Genomic DNA, 12,044 nt, shown 5'->3' with positions numbered 1-12,044 from the left:
GTAATTTGATCTTGACATCTCTGTATTCATAACAAAAAGCCAACTAAAAGAACTCTTCCCTTCTTCATTTTTTCTTCTATGTTCCCAATACGAGACTTGAACTTCCTTTCCACGTTGGTATACTTTCTCTCCATGAAAATGGAACATGCTTATTTATAACCCTGCGTCAAACCATATAAGGAATTAACATCACTTTTTACTCAAAACCTTAAAACAATAGGTTAATGAGTTTTTCAGTTTTATAGTGTTTTACTTTCTTATTTCTATCCGGACTTGGATTCACACTTGCATTTTCAACACTTATATCTTAAAATGGAACTTAAGTAATTTTATATTGTTGCTTCGTTCTCATGAAATGCCCAGATAAAAATTAAATAGATGATTATTTCACAAAGGAAAGTAAATATAATATAACTTTTGTCATTCTTTTTTTATATACAATATTTTTTCTGTTCTTATCTCTATACATGAAAGAGTTGGATTAGGGTCGTGTAAGAATTGATAGATTCATAGGCTATTGCATTCCAAACAAGGAAGATAAACATGTTACATCTTGTTTTTGTTTTCGTGGCCGAAGAAATTGCTCCACTTTATTACTTTCTTTCTTCTTTGACAATGATTTGAAATTCAGGTACCGTTTTCGCATTTTGAGACCAATACAAAAGAAAAAAACAAACTCGTACGTTATTATATCATGCTACACGTGCTCATAAAATCAATTTATAAAATAAAAAAATTACATTTATTTATGTATTATAACTTTTTCTTATATCTAACTAATGTAAAATTTTAAAAAAATTTAATTCATTGTAGGAAGTATAAAAATATATTTAGTTCTTGAATTTAGGAATGATTTGGGAGTATGTAGTTATTGCATTAAAAAAAGGAATTTTGATAATATAAAAATGGTCTGATTGGATGTGCAACTGTAACGAAAGAAAGAAGAAGATGGATTGATTGTGATGAATTTGCAACGGTAAAGGAGAGTGGGGGAGAGTGAAGAAGAAGAGTAGTAGCAGGTGACAGAAAGTTGATTGATGGAAAAGCCTGGTACATGGCAACGACGTCGTACGTGATACGTGTCGTGAGGGGAGAAGAGGAGCACCGAGTCATGGGATTTTGTGTGGGTGAGCGTGAAGAAGACGCGTGCCGTGAAAAGAAAACCATTTCTGGACTTGCACATTCCATCACTAACACTCATTCCATCCAATCATCATCTTCAATCTCACTTCAATAAATAAATAAATAATAAACATTTCTATCTTTTACCTTCTTTTTAAATTCCAAAATGCCATTTCCATACCCTAAAACAGTATGCATTAAAGTGAACAGAAAACATTTAAAAAAGGAGAAAGGATTCATGTTAGAAAAGTGAAGTAAATAATATGATATAGATGATTATGCAGTAGTTTTTAGGATCAAAACATGGATGATATTACTAATGAAAGATGAAGAAGAAAAAAATTTAACTTGTGAAAATAAATAAGTTACTAAATTACATTAGATTAAATTTGTGTAGCAGTATGAGAGTAAGTGGGATATGATTAGACGGAACAAAGGAAAAGTTGAGATGCAGAAAAATGTATTGAGGTTCTCCAAGCGTGGCAAGGCATGACATTTTGGATCTGTGGTAGAGCTTTCTACAAATGCACCTAAAAATGTGGCTGAATTTGCTCAACTAAATCTCTGTCATGGATGTAACAGGTTCTTTTCTAAAAGATATATCAACAAAAGAATACTCTGTTCTCAAAGCTATTTATCCAAGTTAGCTTTGAATTAAAAGGAGGAATGAATAAATGATTGCTTGCAAAATTGGAATTGGTAAAAGCTTGTTGAAGGAGCGAGTGAAAGACTGAACCCAGAATGTGGCAGAGAATGGTTACGATCCAGTAGTCATTAAGGTGCATGCAGTAGAATTTTCAATTTTCATGCACTCGATTCTGAAAGATTGATCTAATAATGTGTACTTTGTATTAATTTCAGAAAGCATCTCGGAAACATCTTCCATTCACATGTTTTGGAATATAACATTTAACCATTTGGAAATGATGCTTGCTTCATTTTTGTAAAGTATTTGGTCTGAACTTGATTGAACAGCCTAGACTACAAAGCATCAAGCTATCACTCATTTTCGTAACGAATATATCATAGCTTATGGTCCCATTCCAAAAGCTTTCCATGCCTTTCGCACTTTGCCACCATTGTAATATAAAATGCAGAAAGACAAAAACATTATCCCTCTTTATTCTTTACAAAGATGGACGCATATATACCACCAAAAAACCATAGTTCAGCAAGTGCCCATGGAATATTGAACAAATTCTACCCTCTGGAAATGGATGATTAATGCTTCTGTTTTTCTTAAGAGAGAGGATACTGCTTTCTTCATCTTATGACGTGACATCAGAAAAGAGTTTATGTTTTATTATATGATGAAATTTATCCTCTTTTTTTTTTTTATCTGAATTCTTGAAGGTTGAAAGTACAAGTGACTGTAAGTCTCATATAAATTAAAAATTAAAAATAAATAAAATAATACATAAGGATGAAAATCCATTAATTCAGTTTATTACTGAATGAATTTAAATATACTTATAAAGCATTAAGTCAAATTTTATAATAGTTGAAAGTTACAAAAAAATCACTATTTTTCTTTCATGGAATATCATTTCTTGGGCCTTCCTGTTTTCTGAGAAGGGTGTTGCTCCCTCCACCACCACAGCCTTCTCCTTCCACCTCCCCTTTATTATTTTGCCCCTTAGTAAAATTTTATTTTTAGAATTATTGTTTTTTAATTTTACTCATTTATAACATATTTCACTGATAACCTACGTAGTTCCTTGTATGAGTAAAATATTTTTCTGCAAAGCTCGTGAAAAGAATTATCAAGCAATCTTCCTCTTGCTTTCGGTGCAGTACGTGGTGCAGTGCGTTTGTGGTGTAATGTGCTTGTCGTGGTTCCTCTCCAGGTACGTAGTCATAATCCTTCCAATAATCCTAAACCCTAAACCCTAAACCCTTCCAATAATCCTTCCAATAATCTTTCCAATAATCCTTTAACCCTAAAACGTAAAATGAAACGGATGTCGACATCCGTTTTGCCTTAAACGGATATTGACATCCGTTGAAGGATGTCATCCGTTTAAGCTTTGTTTTAATTTTATGTTTCTGTTATTATTTTATTAGATATTTTAATATTTTGATTTATTATTTTTGAATATCTTTTTAATGTATTTTAATAATGTATATTTATATTAATTTATATTTAAATATTAAAATATTAAAATATTAAAATAATAAAATAATAAAAATAAAAAATTTTAACTTTAAGGATATAATTGGAATTAAAGATAATTGGGGAGGTGGAGGGAGAAGGCTGTGGAGGTGGAGGGAGCAACACCCTTCTGAGAAAATTACAGGTATTCGATACACAGTTGGGCCATACGATGTGGCTGGCTATTTCGGACTGGGCTTCATCTTCTTTAGGAACGTGGGCTTCAAGGGTTGCTCGTGTTACGAAGGAGAACTTTAGCACTTTACTTCCATAAATTCTTCCGGCATCCTTTTAAATTCTTATATTTTAAATTGTGTAATTTAAAATATTTTAAAATTTTAAAATATATATTTTATTTTGTATTTCAGAATATATAATATAAAATATTATTTTTGTATTCTAAAAAATAAAATAAAATAAAATAAAATATATTTTGGATTGTATTGTATTTCAAATTATATACTTTGAAATGTATTTTTTGTTTTGTATTCTGAAATTTCATGTATTTTTAAAGCAGGTATATTCTAAAATATAAAATTTTGTGAGTAGTAACTATTTTACTAATGAGTAGTAACTGTTATACTAATATATTTTCATCAATGAGTAGTAACTATTATACTAATATATTTTCATAAAATTGAAAGTAAATAGTGAAAAATATCTGAAAATGAGATATTGTTGTTAAGGAAAAATGAAGTTATTAATGTATTTCTTACAGAATGTTAGAAAGAGTAGTGGTGGTATTATTTACAGTGAACTAACATTAAAAGACAACTTTTCACACTGCATGTATTTTTTTATTATTTTATATACTCATTCTTTAACAAATTTACTAATGTTTTTCTTGGCATTTTCTATCCATTGAATTTATTTATTTCTTCTCTTTCTAATATTTTACTCAAATTAAGTAAAATGCAAGTGATGGCAGGCAACCAGTGAGAGAGAAAATAATTAATCTTATTGTTAATTCCTTAATAACAAGTTTACCCTTCAAAGGATCCATTGAAGTAGGTGACATTCATCCAAAAAAAAGATACTAAGATGAGGTTATTTAATCAACAAGCTGCATAATCATACAAAAGTTCATCCAAATATATCATCAAAACAAACATGACTTTGCGTGGAATCCTCTCCAGCAGAAAATATGCCTTCATCTGGCATGACACATTTGCTAAACTGGTTAACATAATCTGCAAAACTCATCAGTGGTTCATCAAAGTCCCATAAACCAAACCATAAGCCATCATCCTCCGGCCACGTGGATGAGAAACCCTCGTGCATGGAAGGAACGGTATTATTGTATTGGTTATCTATTGTTGGGTTCATCAATCCAATTTCTTGTATCTTACTATTTTGTGTCTCAAACGATTTTGTTCCGTTCATGGTATCCTTGTGGCACATGATGCTTTTGAAATCACACTTCTCAGGTTGTTGTTGTTGTTGTTCCTTCTGTCGCCTTTGTAGCTTCTTGTGTTTGGATTTCTCCCTCTTCCCGAAGTGGGTTCTCCAGTAGTTCTTGATCTCGTTATCTGTTCTACCTGGCAAGTACTTTGCTATTGTAGACCACCTGTGTTATTTTGAAATTCCCATTAAAATAATAACGAGTTTGAGTATTTGAGAAAAAGGAGAATATATATATATATATGGTGTTCTAATTACTTGTTACCCAAAATTGCATGTAGTTCCATAATGGTTCCTTCCTCGAAAGGTGTTAATTGACCTTTCTTCAGACCAGGCTTCAAATAATTTACCCATCTTAACCTGCAGCTTTTGCCACTCCTATTTAATCCTAAAATTCAATTAAGTTATAAATGAATCAGGTGAAAAAAGGTAGAACGTGGTGCAAGTAATGATATATAAATGAAAGTGTAATAGTTAATTATACCTGTAAACTTTGCCACTGAACTCCACCTTCCTTCCCCATACAAGCTAACATATTCACTTAGCAACTTGTCTTCTTCACCAGTCCAAGGGCCTTTCTTCCACCCTTTTTCTCTAGCCAGGCAACCCATCATAGCTACCATTATTTCACACGATCCTACGTATACATCTGCGATTTCTATTACTGATATATGCTTCACTTTTATACCATATCGTAGCGGGCCATCTTAATAATTATCATTGAGAACTTTGGAATTGATTTTTCCTATTGTGATGTCAGCTTTTGAGTCTTAAACATGGTTGTTCACAGGTTCATACCTTCCCAGTGAGAATGGGGCAAGTGGATCAATGAAATCTTAAGCACAGAATATATATAATAATCAAGTACAAGTGTTCCAGCTAGCTAAAGTAGAATTCATCATATGCACAACATAATCTTTAATCAAGACAAAACAAATGAAATAAAAACAAACTGGAGTGCGTCGTGTTCCCTTGAAAGTGGCTTTTGATGCAATGCTACTCTAACAGGTGTATGATTGATTACCTGTTAATCCTTATTTAAGGATATAGATTACATGTAGATTGATTATTTATTTTGAAGACATGCTTTATTTTGTTTTGTTTTGGTTGTTTTTAGCAACCTTGTTGTTGTGTGCTTTAAAGTTGTTCAATGAAACTAACCAAAATTTTGAGCATAGGATTCCAATTAAGGTATAATGGGGAACATAAGTTTGTGAAAGGGCAAGTCAGTTAGGCAACACGTGGGCTGACTACTGTATTTAGTAGCATATTTGTTTAGTTCCTTAATCCATATGATAATGAAAGGAGTTTTGCGCGTAAATAGGTATTGATAGCAACTGAAACAATTGAAAAATGTAAAGGTGTTGGCGAAAAGACTGAAGGAAATTTCAAGATCTTCTAAAGTTTCTTAGATTTGATAGTGCTGAAAAGATAATGGAAAGATTAATGAATCTTGTTTGCTTAAGAATTTTACCACTTTTAAACTACACCATAACAGTGGCGTTTACGTGCACGTGTTATGAAAGAAAAGATTACGATCTTCTTCACAAAATCTAATTTGGAATGTTGATGCAATCTGACTTCAACGTTTTAACCATACAAATGTTTGGTCGAGTTTATTTAGTGATTTTTTATTCTGTAGGATGGTATGCCCACCCTTATGTACAGGGGTTCAGGATCTATACTCGGTGCTAAAGAAGAAAAAAAAGACATTTATCTTTCTGTGAAATTATATAAAAAAATTTAAAAATATTTTTAATCAATTTAATTGTAAATTAATTTTGATCAAATTTTTAAAATTAATTTTAAATTTATAATTTTGAAAATAACGTCAATAAGTTTTAAATTGATTTTTTAATTAAAATAATTTTGATGACAATATATTTTTCTAAAAATAATTAACACTAAATAAAATTTATATTTAATATTAGTTTGATTTGTGTCAGTTTTGGCTAATACTAATAACACTAACTACCTATTTGTGTAGAATTATCTCAAATAGGTCATCGTATTTTGTTTGATCCCAATTAGGTCCATTTCTCTATAAAATTGAATCAATTTTGATTTTGCCGTTAAATTCAGTGGACGACGTTAAAATTTGTGTGTCTTGGCTTGCTAACTGTGCAATTTTTAATGACGTGGCAAAGTTATGTGGAATTTAATTATTTTAAATTTTGAACTCCATGGATTGACCAACTAGCACCATGAGTAACCCCAAGCCACCGCCAACCTCGTCGTTGCACCACCCAAACTGCCCAATCCCCGACGCAGAACCAGCCACCACAATGTCTCAACCACCTAACACCAACATAGCGCCACAACATCAGCATCTCGCCGCCACAGCCTAACTGTCACCGTCGTCCAGCAAACCCAAATCGCGTCGCCCACGCTTACAATCAGCCACTAGAAACCAACCCCAAATCGCATCGTGATCTCCTCCATAGCCAACCCATAAACGCAAAGCTTCCTCCATTGACGTGCCATCACGAAGCTTCATCCATCACCACCTGCAAATCAGACGTAGAGAAACCTAACATAAAATCGCATTGCCAATAGCCAAGGCAAAACCACCATCTCCCTCGTGCTTTCATCAACCTGCAAAGAGGGAACCACAATTGCGAAAAGCGAAAACAGAGATCCTAACCAGCGTGTTTGTCCATTCTAGAATCATCAACCTATCTTCGTTCTTGCGCCTTGTTAGGAAGGTAGAGAAGAGAAATTGAACGAACTGTGTGACCGAGACTGAGTGAGTGCATGAATGAAGTGATCGACCGAATGGTGTGAGTGACCGAACAATGTGAGAGAAAGAACGAGTGAAAGACCGAACGGCTTGAGTTATATACTCATAACACGCCTCACCACCAACAACAATCCAAAACCTGCGAATCATTTCCAAAATCACAGAAACTATAGCGCCTTCATCTTCCATCAATCAATGCTTATTTCTGATTGCGTAAAATCCCAAATCGAACCTGTAAGAAGCACCAACATCCAACGCGCCACCATGGGAGGAATTTCTAGCGCCTTCGTTCTTCTTTGTGTGCGACGCGTCGCAAGCTCCTTTGCCTCATCTGCAGAACCCTAATTTGGGAGAAAGGGGGTTGCCACATGGCAGTCCCTCATCGGCTACGTCCATCTAGTCAAAGTTGGTCAATCCTAGTCATTTTAATCTTTTACTTTTTCATTTGTAAATTACACATTCATTAAAATTTGCGCAGTCAGCAAGCTAAGATACACAAATTTTAACGTCGTCCACTAAATTTAAAGACAAAGTAAAAATTGACTCAATTTTACAGAAAAAGATACTTAATTGGGATCAAACAAAATATGAGGACCTATTTGAGACGATTCTGCACAAATAAGGACCCCCGAAATAATTAAACAAAAAATAAAAGTTATTATACGACACCTTCATATTCAATAAATATAAATGAAAATAATTATAATTAATGGATGGAGAAGATAAACGTAGATGAATGTGTGTGACGGAGAAATTTGGAAAAGAAATGTGTATTAAAAATGAAGAGAAATATATGAATGAAGAAAATGTGAGAGAAATATATAAATGAAGAAAATGTGCATGCATGCAACAATAACATGTATATAAAGTGAGATTTTTTATACTTAGTAATAACTGATATGAAAATTGAAACTTTTATATCAAATTTGAACTAAATATAAATAAGATTAATAGTAGTTAAACAACATTAACCTTATTTATTAATATTTATTTTAGTAAGTGTTTGCTTAATCCACGTTAACTTTATTATTTTTAATTATTTGGTTAGTTACTAAGTTGATGTTAACTTGTTTATTTTATTATTTATTTAACATCTCTTTAACAGTTTATTATAAATGTTTTATTTTATCTCCATCTATGAAAGCTCAAGCAAGCTGATACAATATGCAATTCAAAAAATTTATTCAGAAAAATAGAGGGAACATGTATCTCATATGTAAAATGAGAGAAAAATACCATATAAATATTCTACCATAGTATTGAAGAATTAGTAAATTTTTCTTAAATTTTTTTAAAAAATTGTATTAAAAGGTCATATAGGGTCCCTGGTTAAGAGGAAAAGTAGATGTATAAATGTAATAGATGTAGATAAAAGCAATATTGTCTATGAATTATTTTTCTTGCTTGCAATCTCTCGTTTTCCATAGCAACCAAACCTTTCGTATTTTTCTCCCGGACTAAGGACCACCATCTCTAACATTCACGTCCCACGTGAAGATTCCACCTCATTATTCTAACAAATATAAATAGAAATAAAACAAATATAAAACATATTTTGGAAACTAAAATATCAAAAGTAAAAACATAAATCATTATAAATTGTATAAATTAAAAAAAAAACATTTAAATAATTAAATATGTGGTATACTAGCCTTCAACTGACCTACATATTTTTAGGTTAAACATGCATGTCGGAGACGATGCTTCTGATTCAACCTTTTTATTAAAAGAAGTTATTAAAGTGTGTATGAAAGCATTTTGTGATGTATAGGAATCTCCCAGGTCAAATTTTCACGCGTTTACTACATTCAATGATTCAGCACAACGTGGATGACTTGATGACTGTAAATTCATCTATTTCTTTATTTTTATGGTCTATTATTCTTTATGTTCAACCACATTATTAATTTATACACTATAATCTATCTACTTCTACCATGAATCTATACGCTAAGTGGGTCTATAGATTTGATCGTATAAATTTATTTTGCTAATGTGTAGTATATAAAGGGTTCATTTGGTTCACCATTAATTATGGTTTGTGAACTATACTAATACTAATTGGAAAATAAATTCAATAATGAAAGGTGAACTAATTTCAAAGTGCTAGTTGAGTTGAGAAAGATATGATGTTTCGTAGCATATCATAGCTGTAAGTGAAAGTTCTACTTAATTATCTTGAGTTGGAACAAATATATATATTTTTTTAAATTATTCTTTACTTCTTTCTCCTAAATAATTTTTTAGTTCCTTTCTCCTTTTGGAATAGAACATTATGGTTTAGATATTACTGCTGAAAATCAATAGAACATTAGGGTTTGGACGTTATGGTTAAAAATTCAAATATTAATCTAAGTTTTACATTAAATTTTTAATAAAAAAGTTAAACATCATATATAATAATAAAGATATTAGAAAGTGGTTTTAAGCCTAACTCAACCCCACAAAATCGGCTTATAAGGTTAGGTTTGCATGCCACTTATATATTATAATTTGACTTTATCTCTAGTTGATGTGGGACTTCAAACACACCCCTTCACGCCGAGATATAAACATCTTGAGCGTGATAGTAGAAATGGGTGGTCCGATAGTGGCCCAGCAATGGATGAAATAGAAATGTTCAAAAAATAAGAAATATCGTTAAGATATGCTCTAGCCATGACTCTGATATCACATTAAAAAGTGATTTTAAACCTAACTCAACCCCATAAAACCGGCTTGTAGGGTGAGGTTTGCATCCCTTGGAAGATAAGTTACAATGTATGAAATGTATATTTCTTAATCTTATAACAATACAATTTAGAAAGTTAATTATTATTTTCACATTTTGTTTGTTTTTTCTTCTCAATGACTTTTCAATCACGCTATATATATATATATATATATATATGGTTTGGATTTTGATAACACGTTTTGAAAAAGAATTAATTAATGAGTTTGTTCCTGATTCATAAATTAATAGAGGACCACACATTTTAAATGCATTTTAATGAAGTTAAATTTATGGAATTGACTACCTATGCATGCTAATTACGAATTGATTAATTTTAATTTTAAATGTTTTTGATGTAATGTGAAAAGCTAACCAAAGTCACATATTCAACATCCTACTTTTGTCCTTTGAAACATAAAAATATTGAAATAAGTTTTATTCCAACTAACATTTTTTATACTTTAAATAAAATTAAGGTAGAAGAAATTATGAAACCTAATTGATAGGCTTAATCGGTTAGTATATTGCACGGAAAGAGCCGCGTTAAAAGTTTTTGAAATTTAAATAAATGTTATATTGACTTATATAAAATCATTTACAATTTTCACTTATTTTTATTTACATTTAAAGAATTTTATAATTAAATAATTTCACCTATCTCACTTGATAGCATTTCATTTAATTACTACTTTGCTATAAGCTAAACTGAAAATTTCTTTTGACGATGACAAAAAGATAATTATAAGCTAGTTTATAAAAACATTATATAAAAAATAAATATATTTATATCATAAAAGTATGAAAACATTCAACATTTTATATGTACCTAACTAACTATAGGGTCCACATTAATTCCAGTATTAAATGTGCATTAAAAATAAATGGCATGTCAGATGAAGATTACTTTAAAACAGCTAAGTTAAAAAATTGCATTTATTTAGAAGCATAAGCAAAAAAGCATCCAAGTTCATGAACTGTTGCTCAAAATAGTATGAACAGCAACATGCTCTCTTTCAACCCATTCCCTCTGACTCATCATGTGACATTTTTCTTAGCTTTTCATCGAATTAATCTATAACTTTTCAACGATGAATTCAATTAAAAAGTGTCATAATTTATAATTAATTACCGACTTAAACATATAGTATTGTGTTCTAATCTAGCTGGCTGGGCTCCATATCCCAAAAAATAAAAAGAAAAATAATGACTGTTATATTTTTTTAATCAATATGTTCATGCATTAAAATAACTCTAATAAATAATTTTCTACAATTTAATTATATGAATTAACCTAATGTTCTTTCATGGTATCACAATATATATATATATATATATATATATATATATATATATATATATATATATATATATATAGAGAGAGAGAGAGAGAGAGAGAGAATTCATATATATTAAAAAGCATGATTAATGATAATTGAGCATCAGTTTTTTAATGTTTTTCTATAACCAAAACTGAATCTAAAATTATATAAATAAGTTAACATTTTTTTTCCATCATTGAAAAATATCAATTAACTTTAATGAGGATTAATATTCATAAAAATTGATTAACTGTACATTCGATTTGGTCGAACTTTAAAAAGAATGATGCAGATGAAAAATGGTTTTGTTATAATTATTTTTGTTTGCTTTTAAAATAATTTGCTAGAATAAATAAAAATAAGTTATTTTTTAAGGTTTCGTTTTTTATAAATAAAATAATTTTGATTTAATCACAAACAAAGTGCATTTGTTAATATTATTATAAAAAAATAAAATTTAATAATTCTTTTTTAAAAAATTTCTCAATTATTTAGTAATGAAAAAAATTAGTTTAGATTTTAGTTTTGAGAAAAAAAATTATATCTATATCATTTTAATATTTCGCACATAACATCAAATATGAATTTTTCGGTATT

The 12,044-nt window shown here is 30.2% G+C and overlaps 1 protein-coding gene across 1 annotated transcript; it reads right to left on the bottom strand.

Moving 5' to 3' along the window:
• Window positions 1–4,342: 4,342 nt before the first annotated feature.
• Window positions 4,343–5,680, bottom strand: LOC124841559 (MYB-like transcription factor EOBI). Its single transcript, XM_047317849.2, has 3 exons — window positions 5,160–5,680; window positions 4,934–5,063; window positions 4,343–4,841 (listed from the first exon to the last, which is right to left on the bottom strand). The coding sequence occupies exons 1-3, from the start codon at window positions 5,296–5,298 to the stop codon at window positions 4,358–4,360; spliced, it is 753 nt and encodes a 250-aa protein (XP_047173805.1). The 5' UTR covers window positions 5,299–5,680; the 3' UTR covers window positions 4,343–4,357.
• Between the last annotated feature and the right edge of the window lie 6,364 nt (window positions 5,681–12,044).

Source organism: Vigna umbellata, chromosome 4, assembly GCF_029865625.1.
Source record: "Vigna umbellata cultivar VRB3 chromosome 4, Vumbellata_1.0, whole genome shotgun sequence".
Lineage (NCBI taxonomy): Eukaryota > Viridiplantae > Streptophyta > Magnoliopsida > Fabales > Fabaceae > Vigna > Vigna umbellata.
The sequence above is the reverse complement of the archived record's forward strand: the minus strand, read 5'-3'. Positions and strand labels throughout refer to the sequence as shown.